Source organism: Apostichopus japonicus, chromosome 2, assembly GCF_037975245.1.
Source record: "Apostichopus japonicus isolate 1M-3 chromosome 2, ASM3797524v1, whole genome shotgun sequence".
Taxonomy (NCBI): Eukaryota; Metazoa; Echinodermata; class Holothuroidea; order Aspidochirotida; family Stichopodidae; genus Apostichopus; species Apostichopus japonicus.
Genome location: NC_092562.1, coordinates 32,124,017 through 32,146,849, shown reverse-complemented (window position 1 = coordinate 32,146,849; position 22,833 = coordinate 32,124,017). Strand labels below are relative to the sequence as shown.

The window sequence follows — 22,833 nt, the reverse complement described above, 5'->3', positions numbered from 1 at the left end:
GTTGTATTTTACAGACACAGTTGTTGTGGCGATGGATTGAAGGTTTTAACTCGGAATACCTTTCACCGGTATAGTATTTGCATTTTTGGAGGTTAGTGATTTTATCCACACATGAAAAACAGAAAAATTATCGTATACAAGGTCCCATTTTATTAATTGATTACCAAGTCTGAAACACCCTTAGAAAACAGTAACCGTTTAAGGTCCCATTTTATTAATTGAATTACACAGTCTGAAACACCCTTAGAAAACAGTAACCTTTTCAAAGGTTTCTAGTGATGTTTGAGGGAGATGAAAGTTTTTAGATAATATATAATATTTTGGGGTTATGGTTAAACATTGTATTCAAGATTCCCATTACTGTAGAAGCCTACCCCAATTTTTTCAAAATCCTGATGAAACGATCGATCATTCTGCTACGTAATTCTCGCTATAACGATAACATAGTGTGCCAGTGAAATGCTGTGCACACCATCACGATACGACAATCACGTTGCGACGGCCGATATTACATAAGGTAATTTCAAATGGAAACGATATTACGATGGACTCCGCTTATTTTGTCACGATAGACGATGTGACGGCCAATTAGTGTGGGTGGTACTTACTTTGATTATAGTAATAAGCACAATTTAATAATCAGATATGAAACATCCTTGATTCCAGACCTTTAGTTCCACCAGTGTCCACCAATAATGTAGAAGATGATGATGTGATGGATGAGAGACAGAGGGTTCTCTCTGGAGGAGCCGAGAGGGATCTAATCAAAATAGAAAATCTCTGTAAAGTAAGTACTAGTATATAGTAAACTTCTGTTTAGCCATCTGTCTGATAGTAATCAGGAAATCATACTCTTAATGGGCTCATTATACACATATTGGACTCAAAATACTATTATTGGACTCATCATACTCTTATTGAACTCATGATCATACTCCTATTAGACTCATCATACCTCATTAGACTCATCATATCAACATTGGACTCATCATACCCTTATTAGACTCATCGTACTCTTATTGGACTCATAATACTATTATTGGATTCATCATACATACTCTTATTGGACTCATCATACTCCTATTAGACTCATCATACCTCATTGGACTCATCATATCAACATTGGACTCATCATACCCTTATTAGACTCATTGTACTCTTATTGGACTCATAATACTATTATTGGACTCATCATACTCTTTTTGGACTCCTCATACTCCTATTAGACTCATCATACCCTCATTGGGTCTCATCATACTCTAATTGGACTCATCATACTCTTATTGGACTCCTCATATCCTCGCACTCAACATACTCTTATTGGACTCATCATACCCTCATTGGACTCATCATACTCTTATTGGACTCATCATACCCTCATTGGACTCATTGTACCCTCATTGGACTCATACTCTTATTGGACTCCTCATATCCTCGCACTTAACATACTCTTATTGGACTCATCATACTCTTATTGGACTCATCATACTCTTATTGGACTCATCATACACTCTTATTGGACTCCTCATACCCTCATTGGACTCATCATACCCTCATTGGACTCATTGTACCCTCATTGGACTCATCATACTCTTATTGGACTCCTCATATCCTCGCACTCAACATACTCTTATTGGACTCATCAAACCCTCATTGGACTCATCATACTCTCATTGGACTCCTCATATCCTCATTGGGCTCATCATACCCTCATTGGACTCATTGTACCCTCATTGGGTCTCATCATACTCTAATTGGACTCATCATACTCTTATTGGACTCCTCATATCCTCGCACTCAACATACTCTTATTGGACTCATCGTACTCTTATTGGACTCATCATACTCTTATTGGACTCATCATACACTCTTATTGGACTCCTCATATCCTCATTGGACTCATCATACCCTCATTGGACTCATTGTACCCTCATTGGACTCATCATACTCTTATTGGACTCCTCATATCCTCGCACTCAACATACTCTTATTGGACTCATCAAACCCTCATTGGACTCATCATACTCTCATTGGACTCCTCATATCCTCATTGGACTCATCATACCCTCATTGGACTCATTGAACCCTCATTGGACTCATCATACCCTCATTAGACTCATCATACTCTCATTGGACTCCTCATATCCTCATTGGACTCATCATCCCTCATTAGACTCATTGTACCCTCATTGGACTCATCATACCCTCATTGGACTCATCATACTCTTATTGTATGCCTCATATCCTCATTGGACTCATCGTACTCTCATTGGACTCCTCATATCCTCATTGGACTCATCATACCCTCATTGGACTCATTGTACCCTCATTGGACTCATCAAACCCTCATTAGACTCATCATACTCTCATTGGACTCCTCATATCCTCATTGGACTCATCATACCCTCATTAGACTCATTGTACCCTCATTGGACTCATCATACCCTCATTTGACTCATGATACTCTTATTGTACGCCTCATATCCTCATTGGACTCATCATCCCCTTATTGGACTCATTGTACCCTCATTAGACTCATCATCCCCTTGTTGGATGCATTGTACCCTCATCATACCCCCATTGGACTTGTCATACTCCTATTGGACTCATCATACTCTTGTTGGACTCATCATGTGGAAATAGTCGGATTTTTTTTTCACTATAGAAATAATTTGACTCACTAGAGGACATAAATTGTTTGGAGGTTCTGATAGTTTTGTCATGTGAAAACAGATTGGGGGTTGTGATATTTTAGTCATGTGATAACAGGTTGGGGGTTTCTGATAGTTCTGTCATGTGATAATAGATTGGGGTTGTGATATTTTAGTCATGTGATAACAGTTGGGGGTTGTGATAACAGTTGGGGGTTCTGATAGTTTGATCATGTGATAATGTATTGCTGTTTCTGATAGTTTGATCATGTGATAATGTATTGCTGTTTCTGATAGTTTGATCATGTGATAATGTATTGCGGTTTCTGATAGTTTGATCATGTGATAATGTATTGCAGTTTCTGATAGTTTGATCATGTGATAATGTATTGCTGTTTCTGATAGTTTGATCATGTGATAATGTATTGCTGTTTCTGATAGTTTGATCATGTGATAATGTATTGCTGTTTCTGATAGTTTGATCATGTGATAATGTATTGCTGTTTCTGATAGTTTGATCATGTGATAATGTATTGCGGTTTCTGATAGTTTGATCATGTGATAATGTATTGCTGTTTCTGATAGTTTGATCATGTGATAATGTATTGCTGTTTCTGATAGTTTGATCATGTGATAATGTATTGCTGTTTCTGATAGTTTGATCATGTGATAATGTATTGCGGTTTCTGATAGTTTGATCATGTGATAATGTATTGCGGTTTCTGATAGTTTGATCATGTGATAATGTATTGCGGTTTCTGATAGTTTGATCATGTGATAATGTATTGCTGTTTCTGATAGTTTGATCATGTGATAATGTATTGCTGTTTCTGATAGTTTGATCATGTGATCATGTATTGCTGTTTCTGATAGTTTGATCATGTGATAATGTATTGCTGTTTCTGATAGTTTGATCATGTGATAATGTATTGCTGTTTCTGATAGTTTGATCATGTGATAATGTATTGCTGTTTCTGATAGTTTGATCATGTGATAATGTATTGCTGTTTCTGATAGTTTGATCATGTGATAATGTATTGCTGTTTCTGATAGTTTGATCATGTGATAATGTATTGCGGTTTCTGATAGTTTGATCATGTGATAATGTATTGCTGTTTCTGATAGTTTGATCATGTGATAATGTATTGCTGTTTCTGATAGTTTGATCATGTGATAATGTATTGCTGTTTCTGATAGTTTGATCATGTGATAATGTATTGCTGTTCTGATAGTTTGATCATGTGATAATGTATTGCTGTTTCTGATAGTTTGATCATGTGATAATGTATTGCTGTTTCTGATAGTTTGATCATGTGATAATGTATTGCGGTTTCTGATAGTTTGATCATGTGATAATGTATTGCTGTTTCTGATAGTTTGATCATGTGATAATGTATTGCTGTTTCTGATAGTTTGATCATGTGATAATGTATTGCTGTTTCTGATAGTTTGATCATGTGATAATGTATTGCGGTTTCTGATAGTTTGATCATGTGATAATGTATTGCGGTTTCTGATAGTTTGATCATGTGATAATGTATTGCGGTTTCTGATAGTTTGATCATGTGATAATGTATTGCTGTTTCTGATAGTTTGATCATGTGATAATGTATTGCTGTTTCTGATAGTTTGATCATGTGATCATGTATTGCTGTTTCTGATAGTTTGATCATGTGATAATGTATTGCTGTTTCTGATAGTTTGATCATGTGATAATGTATTGCTGTTTCTGATAGTTTGATCATGTGATAATGTATTGCTGTTTCTGATAGTTTGATCATGTGATAATGTATTGCTGTTTCTGATAGTTTGATCATGTGATAATGTATTGCTGTTTCTGATAGTTTGATCATGTGATAATGTATTGCGGTTTCTGATAGTTTGATCATGTGATAATGTATTGCTGTTTCTGATAGTTTGATCATGTGATAATGTATTGCTGTTTCTGATAGTTTGATCATGTGATAATGTATTGCTGTTTCTGATAGTTTGATCATGTGATAATGTATTGCTGTTCTGATAGTTTGATCATGTGATAATGTATTGCTGTTTCTGATAGTTTGATCATGTGATAATGTATTGCTGTTTCTGATAGTTTGATCATGTGATAATGTATTGGGGTTTCTGATAGTTTGATCATGTGATAATGTATTGCGGTTTCTGATAGTTTGATCATGTGATAATGTATTGCGGTTTCTGATAGTTTGATCATGTGATAATGTATTGCTGTTTCTGATAGTTTGATCATGTGATAATGTATTGCTGTTTCTGATAGTTTGATCATGTGATAATGTATTGCTGTTTCTGATAGTTTGATCATGTGATAATGTATTGCTGTTTCTGATAGTTTGATCATTTGATAATGTATTGCTGTTTCTGATAGTTTGATCATGTGATAATGTATTGCTGTTTCTGATAGTTTGATCATGTGATAATGTATTGCTGTTTCTGATAGTTTGATCATGTGATAATGTATTGCGGTTTCTGATAGTTTGATCATGTGATAATGTTTTGCGGTTTCTGATAGTTTGATCATGTGATAATGTATTGCTGTTTCTGATAGTTTGATCATGTGATAATGTATTGCTGTTTCTGATGTTCGGATGATCTGATCTGATGTTCTGATGATGATTGTGTTTCATTATGTGATAATAAAATTGGGGTTTTGTCATGTGATATTAGATTGGAATAATTACAGTCTTGCAATACGTTATTAGGGTTGCTGTGACTGTAGTGCATAGCTAAATACATTAATTTATTTCTCCACAGGTTTATCAATCAGGCAGGAAACAACTGCTGGCTGTGGACAGGCTTTGTGTCGGAATACCTAGGGGAGAGGTAAATTACTGGTTGTGTGTATGTACTGTTGTTGTGTGTGTGTGGGGGGGGGGGAGGTACCTAGGGGAGAGGTAAATTACTGGTTGTGTGTATGTACTGTTGTTGTGTGTATGGGGGGTGGGGAGGTACCTAGGGGAGAGGTAAATTACTGGTTGTGTGTATGTACTGTTGTTGTGTGTATGGGGGGTGGGGAGGTACCTAGGGGAGAGGTAAATTACTGGTTGTGTGTATGCTCTGTTGTTGTGTGTATGGGGGGTGGGGAGGTACCTAGGGGAGAGGTAAATTACTGGTTGTGTGTATGTACTGTTGTTGTGTGTGTGTGGGGGGGGGAGGTACCTAGGGGAGAGGTAAATTACTGGTTGTGTGTATGTACTGTTGTTGTGTGTATGGGGGGTGGGGAGGTACCTAGGGGAGAGGTAAATTACTGGTTGTGTGTATGCTCTGTTGTTGTGTGTATGGGGGGTGGGGAGGTACCTAGGGGAGAGGTAAATTACTGGTTGTGTGTATGTACTGTTGTTGTGTGTGTGTGGGGGGGGGAGGTACCTAGGGGAGAGGTAAATTACTGGTTGTGTGTATGTACTGTTGTTGTGTGTGTGGGGGGTGGGGAGGTACCTAGGGGAGAGGTAAATTACTGGTTGTGTGTATGTACTGTTGTTGTGTGTGTGGGGGGTGGGGAGGTACCTAGGGGAGAGGTAAATTACTGGTTGTGTGTATGTACTGTTGTGTGTGTGGGGGGTGGGGAGGTACCTAGGGGAAAGGTAAATTACTGATTGTGTGTATGTACTGTTGTTGTGTGTGGGGGGGTGGGGAGGTACCTAGGCGAGAGGTAAATTACTGGTTGTGTGTATGTACTGTTGTGTGTATGGGGGGTGGGGAGGTACCTAGGGGAGAGGTAAATTACTGGTTGTGTGTATGTACTGTTGTTGTGTGTGGGGGGGGGTGGGGAGGTACCTAGGCGAGAGGTAAATTACTGGTTGTGTGTATGTACTGTTGTTGTGTGTGTGGGGGGGGTGGGGAGGTACCTAGGGGAGAGGTAAATTACTGGTTGTGTGTATGTACTGTTGTTGTGTGTGTGCGGGGTGGGGAGGTACCTAGGGGAGAGGTAAATTACTGGTTGTGTGTATGTACTGTTGTTGTGTGTATGGGGGGTGGGGAGGTACCTAGGGGAGAGGTAAATTACTGGTTGTGTGTATGTACTGTTGTTGTGTGTGTGCGGGGTGGGGAGGTACCTAGGGGAGAGGTAAATTACTGGTTGTGTGTATGTACTGTTGTTGTGTGTTTGGGGGGGGGTGGGGAGGTACCTAGGCGAGAGGTAAATTACTGGTTGTGTGTATGTACTGTTGTTGTGTGTGTGGGAAGGGGTTAAATTGCTTGCTTTGTGTGTGTTTGTGGAAGGATACCTACTGGTCAGGTAAGTTTTTGCTGTTGTATGGGCAGGGATGGGGATGTAAAGAGGAGCTTTTTAGGTATCTAAGTGTTTCACATGACTTTCTTCAGCAGTATTTTAAATTTGTGAACCTTGCAAAGAAACAAGAAAGATAAGCTCATATTTGAACAAAAAAGGAACTTTCTGTGGCATGTATTTGGTATCAACATAGTGGTTTCTTCCACTGGTGTAGCAAGGAAGTCTTTGTGCAATTCATGCTTTATCTGTTCAAGGAGATTTCTATCTGTCATTGCTTAATCATCCACAGTGTTTTGGTTTCTTGGGAGTCAATGGCGCAGGCAAAACAACAACTTTTAAGATGTTAACAGGTGATACCCATGTGACCAGCGGGGATGCCACTGTTAACACCTACAGTATCATTGATCAGATCAGGAAAGTGAACCAAAGCATCGGATACTGCCCTCAGTTTGATGCATTGGATGACCTGCTTACAGGGAGGGAGCACTTGAAGTTCTATGCATCTCTGAGGGGTGTCCCATCAGAATATCTAGACAGGGTGAGTTAGTCTGTCAAAACAAAATCAAGAAAGAATGGTAATATATAGATTGTACATTATCACGTATATATTATCACATTTGTATTCAGGCAGTTCACATGTAATTGCCAACTCCTGTTCACATGGTCCTGTCCTGGCTCTGCTGACATTTGATAGTTTTCTTGTAGATGGCTGACTGGGGAATTCAGCATCTTGGCTTAATGAATTATGCTGACAAGAAAGCTGGTACATACAGTGGTGGAAACAAACGAAAACTATCTACAGCTATTGCATTGGTTGGTAATCCACCTGTTGTGTTCTTGGTAAGTACATAGTTGAAATCACTTATTATCTCAATACATTACATGTATAGAGATATTGTAACAGTAAGTGGGACTCTCTCTTCTCTTAAAAAAGTTTCAGCGTCTTCATACAAAGTTCTTTTTCTCTGGAATTTCCAGAGCAAGCATATATCATATAGGCCAACAAAAGTTACTATTTTTTATTCCAGAATTGTATCTCATTCTATGACTTTTTCACCGATTTATGTCCAAATCGGGCTGAAACACAGTTGTAGCATGCCTTTTTTGCACACGCTCCAAATTTGTTTGTAGGGATCTTTTGCCCACGTTTCCCTGCTCATTTGTTAATTATTATTCGATGTCCATGGTTTATTATGGGCACGTGACATTTTACTTCTTAGGGATTGGTTTGTTATCTGCGGTTTTATGTATTATGAAAGAGAATAGAATAGAATTGTCTTTCAACAGTGGTATCGTCTAAGATAGGGCCCTATGTATTATATATTTTATCAACATTTTAAACTTTCATTTGTTGTTTACAGGTAGGTATGAATAAGAATTTTACTAGCTGTTTATGACATTTCATGGCTTTTATTTGCTTTATTTGATATTTAAATGATTTTTCTTTCTTAAAACAACACTGAGCTGCCGCCCCTACTTTTAGTAAAAAGGTCCGTTTTTGATGATTAAGACCCGCCTCCAAGTCTGGTTTGTAGCAGATTGGCTATGACTCATGGCAGCTACATGTTAGATATACAAAAATGGCTACCCTCGCGACCAATTTTCTGTACTGTTGTTAGGTACGCGGCGTGTAGTGTATTGCACGCTAATTACATATACACATTGTGTACTGCTGAATGCTACGTAGTGCATTTAATTTATATTAGGCCTTCGTTTTAGTAATATCCATTTAAGGATTGTTCTGGTGTTCAGTTAGCTTTTCAGAGCAAGGGCCATGATAAGTTTGTTTGATTGCCCTTGATTGCCCGTCATGTATTTCTTTAAAATTATGTATACACATTGTTGTACTGCTGAAGGCTGCCTAGGCCTAGTGCATTTAAAAAATATATATATATTAGGCCTTCAGTAATAGCCACATTAGCATTGCACTGGTGTTCAGCTTTTCCGAGGAAGGGCCAGGGTAAGTTTGCTTGATTGCCTTACAGTGTGTTTTAATTAAGTTTAGTTTCCAACTTATATATTAACTGTGACTCCATAATTTTAATGGGATAATATAACAACTATTCATTTGGAATAGAGTGTATATTGTGCATTTCTAGAATGAAGCATCACTATGAATTAACAGATTGTTTGGTATATTTCTATAACCCCCTCCCCCCCAAAAAAAATTAAACACAAAAATAAGAGTCTATCACATTTTACTTTCACTGGGGTACGTATAAAAGAGGAGCCGGCCATAGCATCACAACTTTTATAAGAGTTAAGACTTATAAAAATTGTATAAGGTTATGTTTTATTTATAAGGATGTATAAGGTTATAAGAAGTATGTTTAGACTATAAAAATATTAAGACTATAAAAATTGTATAAGTTTATGTTTTATTTATAAGGATATAAGATGTATAAGGTTATAAGAGGTATGTTTAGCTTTCTTTTGAACCTGTGATGTTTGACATCAAATATACAAAGAATTAAAAGAAAATACTTAAATGGAGAGGAACTGAGGTGGCTATTAGGGGAAGAGGAGGCCACCTATCACTTTCAATTAAAAACTTGTAATCTTCTTGTACATTATTTTTTCCAAGTCATAAATCCATGAAATCTTCATGTCAGCAAAATTGAGATGGAAAAACGTGGGTTGTTTTGATACTTGGAAGTGGACACAGTTTTTATGGTAGTCACCACTGCAGTCTACAGTAACATACAGTAGATCGATAGGCCTAGCTTTCTCAAGGCTGGCATCTAGAATATGGTCGAGTTGTTCGCCTCTTCTAATTTGGCCGTTGTCATTGACTTTAAACTATATGACCAAAAAGTCCAACAGAGACTGACCCAAGATACCAAATAAAAAAACAAGTTCTTAAATATTCTATGACATTACTAAACCTTGCCACGCCGTTCTCTCGACAAACAGGCAATGAGCACTAAAGGCAACACTCGCAGGATAAAGTGTAACCTGCAGAGACTCTTTGTGGCAAAGTAGCGTAAATGCAAGTTATATATTTGTTGTACCATGATTGATATTGATAATTGTAGACACAGAGCAAAGATATGAAATTAGGAATCAAAATAAGAACTTCCAGTATTGAGGTACTGCGTCATTGATGCTCTTGTTATATGTTTGTTGTTAGTTATATAGTATGTGTAATATGTTATATTCTACTGGTATGATACTGTTAGACCAGGCTATGAATGAGCTAGGTATCACCTGGAAGGAGGATTTATCTCATGTGGTTTTTCTAGACCAGACTTTCATAAGGAATAAGAATATCTTGGGTAAAAAAGCCCAAATCCTGAACGCAATCCCCGAAAAGGGGGTTCTTTCTGGGGGGGTCCATTTTTTAAGGAAACAATACAAAAGGTTACATTTACACACAAATAGGATCAAATGTGGTTTTTGTAGACCATAATTTCATAAGAATAATAATATATTGGGTTACAAGCCCAAATCCTGAACACACCCCCTGAAAAGGTTTCTTTTCTATGCTTCATTGTAGTAGAAGAATTCAAATAGCCTACAGTTGGAACTAGCTGAAACAAATGTTTTTTTATTTGACAGGATGAACCAACAAGTGGAATGGATCCTAAATCTAGAAGGTTTCTGTGGAACTGTATCACCAACATTGTAAAGGAAGGAAGATCAGTTGTGCTAACTACTCATAGGTGAGTTTGTAGTCAACCGTTGGTTCACAGAAGTTTATTTTACTCAGTATAATCCAATAAAAAAGTATTGTTATTCTACTTTGGAATACAACCACTGAGAACTCTCTACTGTATGGCTAACCAGGGCTGTGCAATATTGGGGATATGTCATCTCACTACTGTATGGTTAACCAGGGCTGTACAATATTGGGGATATGTAATCTCACTACTGTATGGTTAACCAGGGCTGTGCAATATTGGGGATATGTCATCTCACTTCTGTATGGTTAACCAGGGCTGTGCAATATTGGGGATATGTCATCTCACTACTGTATGGTTAACCAGGGCTGTGCAATATTGCTGATATGTCATCTCACTACTGTATGGCTAACCAGGGCTGTGCAATATTGGGGATATGTCATCTCTCTACTGAATGGTTAACCAGGGCTGTGCTATATTGGGGATATGTCATCTCACTACTGTATGGTTAGCCAGGGCTGTGCAATATTGGGGATATGTCATCTCTCTACTGAATGGTTAACCAGGGCTGTGCAATATTGGGGATATGTCATCTCACTACTGTATGGTTAACCAGGGCTGTGCAATATTGGGGATATGTCATCTCACTACTGTATGGTTAACCAGGGCTATACAATATTGGGGATATGTCATCTCACTACTGTATGGTTAACCAGGGCTGTGCAATATTGGGGATATGTCATCTCACTACTGTATGGTTAACCAGGGCTGTGCAACATCGGGGATAGGTCATCTCAATGATGTATGGCCTACCACAGTTGTGTTATAAAGGACATAGGTTATATCAATGATGTATCTCATTGAATGTTTTCTTGTTCTCTTCTAGCATGGAAGAATGTGAAGCTTTGTGTACCAGACTTGCCATCATGGTAAATGGCCGTTTCAAATGTCTTGGAAGTATACAACACCTCAAGAACAAGTAAGGATCATTTCCTGCAGCTTTTTACTTTGTACATATTATTGATCATTACTTCGTTGCTCTCTCTCTAGAGCTTTAAAAGTTTACAGTTGTCATTCAATGTGTGACTGGTTTCTTCTTTGTTTTCAGGTTTGGTGATGGTTATACATTAACCATCAGAGCTGCCTCATCATTGGTTACTCTAGAACCAATTCAGGATTTCATCCGACATAATTTTCCTATGTCATACTTGCGTGAGATCCACCTTAATATGCTTGAGTACCAACTGCCAACCCAAAATACAACATTATCAAGTTTGTTTGGAATCATGGAAGAAAACAGAAGTCAGCTAGGAATAGAAGATTACTCTATCAGTCAGACCACCCTAGATCAGGTGTTGTACTCTTCTTGAATTATATCCTCCTGAGAGCATTTGTCATAAATATACATCACACCTAGCTTATGACATGAACCAGTAACATCCACTGTCCATTATTATACAGCACACTTACCTTATGACATGAACCAGTAACATCCACTGTCCATTATTATACAGCACACTTAGCTTAAGACATGAACCAGTAACATCCACTGTCCATTATTATACAGCACACTTAGCTTATGACATGAACCAGTAACATCCGCTGTCCATTATTATACAGCACACTTAGCTTAAGACATGAACCAGTAACATCCACTGTCCATTATTATACAGCACACTTAGCTTAAGACATGAACCAGTAACATCCACTGTCCATTATTATACAGCACACATAGCTTAAGACATGAACCAGTAACATCCGCTGTCCTAGCTTAATACATGAACCAGTAACATCCGCTGTCCATTATTATACAGCACAATTAGCTTAAGACATGAACCAGTAACATCCGCTGTCCATTATTATACAGCACAATTAGCTTAAGACATGAACCAGTAACATCCACTGTCCATTATTATACAGCACACTTAGCTTAAGACATGAACCAGTAACATCCACTGTCCATTATTATACAGCACACTTAGCTTAAGACATGAACCAGTAACATCCACTGTCCATTATTATACAGCACACTTTGCTTAAGACATGAACCAGTAACATCCACTGTCCATTATTATACAGCACACTTAGCTTAAGACATGAACCAGCAACATCCACTGTCCATTATTATACAGCACACTTAGCTTAAGACATGAACCAGTAACATCCACTGTCCATTATTATACAGCACACTTAGCTTAAGACATGAACCAGTAACATCCACTGTCCATTATTATACAGCACAATTAGCTTAAGACATGAACCAGTAACATCCACTGTCCATTATTATACAGCACAATTAGCTTAAGACATGAACCAGTAACATCCACTGTCCATTATTATACAGCACACTTAGCTTAAGACATGAACCAGTAAGGGAACACGTCCAAAATCTGTACGTTCATTTGCGTGCAGCTGAGTTTGAACTCGTTCAAACGCATGCCTAAATCCACCCTGGAACGATGTTGAACGCATCCTAACGGACCGCTAGAAGGGAAGAATTTAATCCGATTAGTTACACAAAAGTGATGCATAACAAAGGGAACAATGCAACATTATTTCCGTTCGGAAGCGTTCGAAAGCGTTCGTTTGCATCCGCAACTCTTCTGTTAAGTAGTTAAGCTTTTCTTTGCCAGTATTTTCTCCGTTCTGAGGCATCTGTTTGCGTTCGTTTGCATGCAGTACCTTTCTGCAGCGTTTGGCTTCGTTCAAATGTGTTTAAATTCATTCTGTTACGTTCGCGCACAGGTTTTGTATAAAGACGTATAAGTACAACTTGAGTATAAACTAGTTTAAAAAAAAATACCGTGTAGACACGTTGTATATTATTTGTTTTTAAATGATCACTACATGCCAGTTACAAGGGTTATTTCTGTGACCCAATTAGCCGAGGGTGAGCGTAACTTGAAAACGAAAACCGATATACTTCCATGCATGCGTTTCGTTATTGTGATAACAGCCTAACGTTACGATTTTTGTACAGCCGTAATATAAGTTAGGCTACCCATTACTTGTACAGTAAAAGTAACGTTATAAGGAATTCCCCGTTCTAGAACAAGTTTTGTGTGCAAGTAGTATACCAAAGATGCAAATATATTTGCAAACAACTTGTTGCGGACTAGAATCCAATCAAATCAGCACAGTACATCTTGTGACTGTCTCTGTGAAAAAAATCATAGAAGTAAGCTTGCAGTTAGTGCTATGTATACTGCTGCGCAACAAGCTGCGACAATTTGAGCCATATATTTTAGCAAAATATTTTTGGGCGCGAATTTTCTGCAGTTAAATTTTCTGTTATAAAAACTGATATGGTTGAACTAGGGAGTTGGTTGAAGACGTAAAACCCGCGCCAAAATCGTGGATCTTGGCCGCAGTCATGTAATTTTAACTACAGTAGCTATAGTCGATCCTGGCATTGGGGAGGGTTTTCAAACGGGCAGCCGACGTTTCAACCGGCTTCTGGCAAATAGACTACCGCTAGGGTCAACTTCTGCTTTAGTTGCGGTTAGGGTTGGCGATAGATCGAAAATTATTATTATCGCGATAGTTTTTTTTTCAAGACGATATTCATATTCATTCACAAGTGACGATAATTTCTTGTGAAAGAAATTTAAAATTAATGTGAAGAAAAATGTGAAAAAAAAAAATGTGAAAAAAGATCTTTTCTCGGTTTATGCGTAAATGTTATTCTAGCATTCCATGGTTAAGAAAGCATTGCATGGTTAAGAAAGCATTGCATGGTTAAGAAAGCATTGCATGGTTAAGAAAGCATTGCATGGTTAAGAAAGCATTGCATGGTTAAGAAAGCATTGCATGGTTAAGAAAGCATTGCATGGTTAAGAAAGTTGAAAAGAAATAAAGTTGATCAACTTCATTTACTGACTTTTGAGCTTCGTAACAAACCCGTCCTTTACCAGCCTACCACCTCGGTCGCAACCTATGTTAGGCCTACTATTCTAAAAAAGTGCAAGGATTGTGGTTATACCACATATATTCATGCTTTGATTTTTACTTGATTGTGTAAGACAGGGTTGTCCAACCTTTTGCAGAGGAGGGCCACATGGAATGATTATGATGAAGGAGAGGGCCGCATGAACCCTATGGTTGATTTTTCGATTTTTTTGCACGAAGCCAAGGCAACAAAATGTGAGCACTGCTAGCGGAGCGCACTGATTTATTTTCCTTCCTGATAAAACAGATGAATAAAGTCCAGCCGCCCCCCCCCCCCCTCCCCTCCGCTGAGAGAGTGTCACATAAACTGACCTGTATGCAGTTTTTGGACCCAGAAGGTTCGAATGATTGATTATATAGCTTCAAATTGTTATCAATAAATCTGCTCACTAAAATTTCGCACGGTAGAGCATCTCTGGCGGGCCAGACGCAACCCTGCGGCAGGCCGGACTGTGGCCCGCGGGCCGTAGGTTGGACAACCCTGGTGTAAGACTAACTTGCAGGAAAGCCTCAAAGTTTCGGGAACTGATCTGAACTTCAACTACGAAGTTGAAAACTAATTGTGTGTCTTCATAGGCCTACTTGTTTGATTAAACAAAGTATATCGTTCTCTTCACGTAATGTGTGTTGTATTTTCTTAACCCTTCCTTTGCGCAAATAATTTCATGGATATCGATGTTTTGATAATCGTTCCTCAACAATAAATGAGCCTCCGTAAGTTCGCTCCACTTACGGAAAACTCCTATATATAACACAAGTAAAGATCAAGTTTTTTACATACTTTAATTTCCCATTGAAATCAGTCACAGAACAAGTTTTTAGTGCCAGCTATTAACTGCGTCACAATTTAAGAAAATAAACATATAGTTAGGCTTGATCCCATTGACTTAGTGTGTTGATAGGCTACCACGTGTTTATATAGGTAGATATTTTCGGTGGGAATTTAAGTGCAAGTTTATCTGCGATACAAGTTGAGCGAACAAACCTGGGTTAAACTAGACTTACATTATCTTGTGTTGTTACGCGACCATGTGGTAGGCACAAGCGCCGCTTTTCTTTAATTGTTTCTTTTGTTTATTTCCGACACTGGCTGCGTGTGTACGGCACAATGTCTTTTTTGTGCTCGAGTTCAGTTGGAAGTAGGCAGTACATTGCTCATGGGGGATTGACAGTTGATTCAATGTGCAGTCCCCAACGTATGTACGATAGATGCGAGGGTACAGTAGTAAATATAGCTGCAGTAACATTTGCTATTCTTCATTGCTTGAATGTTACTGCGTATACTGTCTCCCTTTTTCCCTCTGTCGTGACTGACCCAGTTTATCTCAACTGATGTACAATAGTATTTTAGGTGACGAATAGATTTCTCACCTATTGTTAACGGCTCTTTAAATGATTACTCTTCTCCCAAACCACAGAGCACGAAGACACAAGCTCTCTCTGTTACGTTTCCGTTATACTCTAAAACCAAAGATAAGCCGATTAGTGAACAAAGGAGTGTAGTTAATGAGTACGCAAATGAACGATGACAAACGCTGCAGAACGGTTGAACGGTCGCGAACACAGATATGCAGCTGAATGGGTTTGAACGCGTTTGAACGCTGAATTTGGACGTGTTCCCTAACATCCACTGTCCATTATTATACAGCACAATTAGCTTATGACATGAACCAGTAACATCCACTGTCCATTATTATACAGCACAATTAGCTTAAGACATGAACCAGTAACATCCACTGTCCATTCTTATACAGCACACTTAGCCATAGAGTGCCATAGAGGCTATCATATATTTGCTTAACCAAACTGTTTGCTCTAATGTGTTGCTCAATGTTTTCCCATTTGTCTTGTTTTTATTCTTTGATATTTGTCTGTTTTAATTATTGAACTGTTGTTAGGTCTGCTTTGTATAAGCAGACTTGGTGTACAATGAATGAATTTACCAGCAGCAATTTATAACTGGATTTATTTACCAATAGCAGATAAGATTGGATGAACATACCTGTAGCAGATAAGACTATGAATTAACCAGCAGCCAGTAAGACTGGATGAATTAATCAGTAGCAGATAAGACTGGATGAATTAACTAGTAGCAGATACAACTGGATGAATATACCTGTAGCAGATAAGACTATGAATTAACCAGCAGCCAGTAAGACTGGATGAATTAACCAGTAGCAGATACGACTGGATGAATATACCTGTAGCAGATAAGACTATGAATTAACCAGCAGCCAGTAAGACTGGATGAATTAACCAGTAGCAGATACGACTGGATGAATATACCTGTAGCAGATAAGACTATGAATTTACCAGCAGCCAGTAAGACTGGATGAATTAACCAGTAGCTGATAAGACTGGATGAATTAACCAGTAGCAGATAAGACTGGATGAATTAACCAGTAGCAGATACGAGTGGATGAATATACCTGTAGCAGATAAGACTATGAATTTACCAGCAGCCAGTAAGACTGGATGAATTAACCAGTAAAGGATAAGACTGGTTGAATTAACCAGTAGCAGATAAGACTGGATGAATTTACCAGCATCAGATAAGACTTTCTCCTTAACACAGCACTGTTAGTGCATCTATTATTATGCTTATTTTACCATTGGTTCTTGTAGGTATTCATCAGTTTTGCTAAGCAGCAGAAGACAGGTGATGAAGATTCCATTGAATCTACAACTGTTGAACCAAGTGTTCACTTTAACAGTCCTGTTGCACTATCTCCAGGTGAGAATTACTGTTAGTTTGCTCCCTGCTCCTTCCCTACTTCAACCTAATACCCTGTCCTTACTCTTCGCTCACTACTGATTGTTCCTAGCTTCTTCCCTACTTCAACCTTACCCTGTCCTTACTCTTCGCTACTACTGATTGTTCCTAGCTTCTTCCCTACTTCAACCTAATACCCTGTCCTTACTCTTCAATCACTACTGATTGTTCCTAGCTTCTTCCCTACTTCAACCTAATACCCTGTCCTTACTCTTCGCTCACTACTGATTGTTCCTAGCTTCTTCCCTACTTCAACCTTACCCTGTCCTTACTCTTCGCTACTACTGATTGTTCCTAGCTTCTTCCCTACTTCAACCTAATACCCTGTCCTTACTCTTCAATCACTACTGATTGTTCCTAGCTTCTTCCCTACTTCAACCTTACCCTGTCCTTACTCTTCGCTCACTGCTGATTGTTCCTAGCTTCTTCCCTACTTCAACCTTACCCTGTCCTTACTCTTCAATCACTACTGATTGTTCCTAGCTTCTTCCCTACTTCAACCTTACCCTGTCCTTACTCTTCGCTCACTACTTATTGTTCCTAGCTTCTTCCCTACTTCAACCTAATACCCTGTCCTTACTCTTCAATCACTACTGATTGTTCCTAGCTTCTTCCCTACTTCAACCATACCCTGTCCTTACTCTTCGCTCACTACTTATTGTTCCTAGCTTCTTCCCTACTTCAACCTTACCCTGTCCTTACTCTTCGCTCACTACTGATTGTTCCTAGCTTCTTCCCTACTTCAACCTAATACCCTGTCCTTACTCTTCACTTACTACTGATTGTTCCTAGCTTCTTCCCTACTTCAACCTAATACCCTGTCCTTACTCTTCGCTCACTACTGATTGTTCCTAGCTTCTTCCCTACTTCAACCTTACCCTGTCCTTACTCTTCGTTCACTACTGATTGTTCCTAGCTTCTTCCCTACTTCAACCTAATACCCTGTCCTTACTCTTTGCTTACTACTGATTGTTCCTAGCTTCTTCCCTACTTCAACCTTACCCTGTCCTTACTCTTCGTTCACTACTGATTGTTCATAGCTTCTTCCCGTCTTCAACCTAATACCCTGTCCTTACTCTTTGCTCACTACTGATTGTTCCTAGCTTCTTCCCTACTTCAACCTTACCCTGTCTTTACTCTTCGCTTACTACTGATTGTTCCTAGCTTCTTCCCTACTTCAACCTAATACCCTGTCCTTACTCTTCAATCACTACTGATTGTTCCTAGCTTCTTCCCTACTTCAACCTTACCCTGTTCTTACTCTTCACTTACTACTGATTGTTCCTAGCTTCTTCCCTACTTCAACCTAATACCCTGTCCTTACCCTTCGCTCACTACTGATTGTTCCTAGCTTCTTCCCGTCTTCAACCTAATACCCTGTCCTTACTCTTCGCTCACTACTGATTGTTCCTAGCTTCTTCCCTACTTCAACCTTACCCTGTCCTTACTCTTCACTCACTACTGATTGTTCCTAGCTTCTTCCCTTCTTCAACCGTACCCTGTCCTTACTCTTTGCTTACTACTGATTGTTCCTAGCTTCTTCCCTACTTCAACCTAATACCCTGTCCTTACTCTTCGCTCACTACTGATTGTTCCTAGCTTCTTCCCTTCTTCCCTTCTTCAACCTTACCCTGTCCTTACTCTTTGCTTAATACTGATTGTTCCTAGCTTCTTCCCTACTTCAACCTTACCCTGTCCTTACTCTTCGTTCACCACTGATTGTTCCTAGCTTCTTCCCTTCTTCAACCTTACCCTGTCGTTACTCTTCGCTCACTACTGATTGTTCCTAGCTTCTTCCCTACTTCAACCTTACCCTGTCCTTACTCTTTGCTTACTACTGATTGTTCCTAGCTTCTTCCCTACTTCAACCTAATACCCTGTCCTTACTCTTCGCTCACTACTGATTGTTCCTAGCTTCTTCCCTTCTTCAACCTTACCCTGTCCTTACTCTTCGCTTAATACTGATTGTTCCTAGCTTCTTCCCTACTTCAACCTTACCCTGTCCTTACTCTTTGCTCACTACTGATTGTTCCTAGCTTCTTCCCTACTTCAACCTTACCCTGTCCTTACTCTTCGCTTACTACTGATTGTTCCTAGCTTCTTCCCTACTTCAACCTAATACCCTGTCCTTACTCTTTGCTTACTACTGATTGTTCCTAGCTTCTTCCCTACTTCAACCTAATACCCTGTCCTTACTCTTTGCTCACTACTGATTGTTCCTAGCTTCTTCCCTACTTCAACCTTACCCTGTCCTTACTCTTCGCTCACTACTGATTGTTCCTAGCTTCTTCCCTACTTCAACCTTACCCTGTCCTTACTCTTCGCTCACTACTGATTGTTCCTAGCTTCTTCCCTACTTCAACCTTACCCTGTCCTTACTCTTCGCTCACTACTGATTGTTCCTAGCTTCTTCCCTACTTCAACCTTACCCTGTCCTTACTCTTCGCTCACTACTGATTGTTCCTAGCTTCTTCCCTACTCCAACCTAATACCCTGTCCTTACTCTTCGCTCACTACTGATTGTTCCTAGCTTCTTCCCTACTCCAACCTAATACCCTGTCCTTACTCTTCGCTCACTACTGATTGTTCCTAGCTTCTTCCCTACTCCAACCTAATACCCTGTCCTTACTCTTCGCTCACTACTGATTGTTCCTAGCTTCTTCCCTACTCCAACCTAATACCCTGTCCTTACTCTTCGCTCACTACTGATTGTTCCTAGCTTCTTCCCTACTCCAACCTAATACCCTGTCCTTACTCTTCGCTCACTACTGATTGTTCCTAGCTTCTTCCCTACTTCAACCTAATACCCTGTCCTTGCTCTTCGCTCACTACTGATTGTTCCTAGCTTCTTCCCTACTTCAACCTTACCCTGTCCTTACTCTTCGCTCACTACTGATTGTTCCTAGCTTCTTCCCTACTTCAACCTAATACCCTGTCCTTACTCTTCGCTCACTACTGATTGTTCCTAGCTTCTTCCCTACTTCAACCTTACCCTGTCCTTGCTCTTCGCTCACTACTGATTGTTCCTAGCTTCTTCCCTACTTCAACCTTACCCTGTCCTTCCTCTTCGCTCACTACTGATTGTTCCTAGCTTCTTCCCTACTTCAACCTTACCCTGTCCTTCCTCTTCGCTCACTACTGATTGTTCCTAGCTTCTTCCCTACTTCAACCTTACCCTGTCCTTACTCTTCGCTTACTACTGATTGTTCCTAGCTTCTTCCCTACTTCAACCTTACCCTGTCCTTACTCTTCAATCACTACTGATTGTTCCTAGCTTCTTCCCTACTTCAACCTTACCCTGTCCTTACTCTTCGCTTACTACTGATTGTTCCTAGCTTCTTCCCTACTTCAACCTAATACCCTGTCCTTACTCTTCAATCACTACTGATTGTTCCTAGCTTCTTCCCTACTTCAACCTAATACCCTGTCCTTACTCTTCGCTCACTACTGATTGTTCCTAGCTTCTTCCCTACTTCAACCTTACCCTGTCCTTACTCTTCGCTCACTACTGATTGTTCCTAGCTTCTTCCCTACTTCAACCTAATACCCTGTCCTTGCTCTTCGCTCACTACTGATTGTTCCTAGCTTCTTCCCTACTTCAACCTTACCCTGTCCTTACTCTTTGCTTACTACTGATTGTTCCTAGCTTCTTCCCTACTTCAACCTAATACCCTGTCCTTACTCTTCGCTCACTACTGATTGTTCCTAGCTTCTTCCCTACTTCAACCTTACCCTGTCCTTGCTCTTCGCTCACTACTGATTGTTCCTAGCTTCTTCCCTACTTCAACCTTACCCTGTCCTTGCTCTTCGCTCACTACTGATTGTTCCTAGCTTCTTCCCTACTTCAACCTTACCCTGTCCTTCCTCTTCGCTCACTACTGATTGTTCCTAGCTTCTTCCCTACTTCAACCTTACCCTGTCCTTCCTCTTCGCTCACTACTGATTGTTCCTAGCTTCTTCCCTACTTCAACCTTACCCTGTCCTTACTCTTCGCTTACTACTGATTGTTCCTAGCTTCTTCCCTACTTCAACCTTACCCTGTCCTTACTCTTCAATCACTACTGATTGTTCCTAGCTTCTTCCCTACTTCAACCTTACCCTGTCCTTACTCTTCGCTTACTACTGATTGTTCCTAGCTTCTTCCCTACTTCAACCTAATACCCTGTCCTTACTCTTCAATCACTACTGATTGTACCTAGCTTCTTCCCTACTTCAACCTTACCCTGTCCTTACTCTTCGCTCACTACTGATTGTTCCTAGCTTCTTCCCTACTTCAACCTTACCCTGTCCTTACTCTTCACTCACTACTGATTGTTCCTAGCTTCTTCCCTTCTTCAACCTAATACCCTGTCCTTACTCTTTGCTTACTACTGATTGTTCCTAGCTTCTTCCCTACTTCAACCTAATACCCTGTCCTTACCCTTCGCTCACTACTGATTGTTCCTAGCTTCTTCCCTTCTTCAACCTTACCCTGTCCTTACTCTTTGCTTAATACTGATTGTTCCTAGCTTCTTCCCTACTTCAACCTTACCCTGTCCTTACTCTTCGTTCACCACTGATTGTTCCTAGCTTCTTCCCTTCTTCAACCTTACCCTGTCGTTACTCTTCGCTAACTACTGATTGTTCCTAGCTTCTTCCCTACTTCAACCTTACCCTGTCCTTACTCTTCGTTCACCACTGATTGTTCCTAGCTTCTTCCCTTCTTCAACCTTACCCTGTCGTTACTCTTCGCTAACTACTGATTGTTCCTAGCTTCTTCCCTTCTTCAACCTTACCATGTCCTTACTCTTTGCTTAATACTGATTGTTCCTAGCTTCTTCCCTACTTCAACCTTACCCTGTCCTTACTCTTCGCTTACTACTGATTGTTCCTAGCTTCTTCCCTACTTCAACCTAATACCCTGTCCTTACTCTTTGCTTACTACTTATTGTTCCTAGCTTCTTCCCTACTTCAACCTAATACCCTGTCCTTACTCTTCGTTCACTACTGATTGTTCCTAGCTTCTTCCCTACTTCAACCTTACCCTGTCCTTACTCTTTGCTTACTACTGATTGTTCCTAGCTTCTTCCCTACTTCAACCTTACCCTGTCCTTACTCTTCGCTTACTACTGATTGTTCCTAGCTTCTATATATGTATATCAACATATTTCAAGATAGTAGTGTATTCACATGACCTACTTAAGCAGAAGTCAACATGTGAAAATTTTTAAAGCTCTATATCTCAATAAACAAGTCAAAGTTTGAATTTGCAAGGTACAATTGTTCTTATGATCTGCAAACTTTCTACAGTTTTTGGCAGAGGCCAAAAGTCATTTCAGAAAACAGGTATTGACACCTGGAAGAAAGTTAAGATACCTTAACAAGTGGAACATTGACAAAGGTTGTTTATGGTCTCTGGCATCAGACCATTGCATTAACCATTTGGTTTGTGGTGAGGTTCAAAAGTTGTACCAGATCAGTAGAGGTCAATTCAAATCTGAAATTGTTCTCAAAAACTATAAAATTTCTTCATACAAGATAGATCTTATTTTGAAAGTTACAAAAGGTCTAGGGAAGTAATCTGAGCTCACCATAGATTAACAGCTGCTATCAAATATG

At 39.5% G+C, this 22,833-nt stretch overlaps 1 protein-coding gene across 4 annotated transcripts in view; it reads left to right on the top strand.

Moving 5' to 3' along the window:
* LOC139957379 (phospholipid-transporting ATPase ABCA1-like) overlaps positions 1 to 22,833 on the top strand; it is a 185,623-nt gene that overhangs the window by 158,927 nt on the left and 3,863 nt on the right. For all 4 annotated transcript variants that reach the window (XM_071955279.1, XM_071955280.1, XM_071955281.1 and 1 more), the window contains 8 exons: positions 667 to 787; positions 5,421 to 5,489; positions 7,184 to 7,432; positions 7,600 to 7,734; positions 10,453 to 10,556; positions 11,401 to 11,493; positions 11,623 to 11,866; positions 17,088 to 17,196. In XM_071955279.1, the coding sequence (XP_071811380.1) occupies positions 667 to 787; positions 5,421 to 5,489; positions 7,184 to 7,432; positions 7,600 to 7,734; positions 10,453 to 10,556; positions 11,401 to 11,493; positions 11,623 to 11,866; positions 17,088 to 17,196 (1,124 nt within the window). The remainder of the gene's footprint in view (positions 1 to 666; positions 788 to 5,420; positions 5,490 to 7,183; positions 7,433 to 7,599; positions 7,735 to 10,452; positions 10,557 to 11,400; positions 11,494 to 11,622; positions 11,867 to 17,087; positions 17,197 to 22,833) is intronic.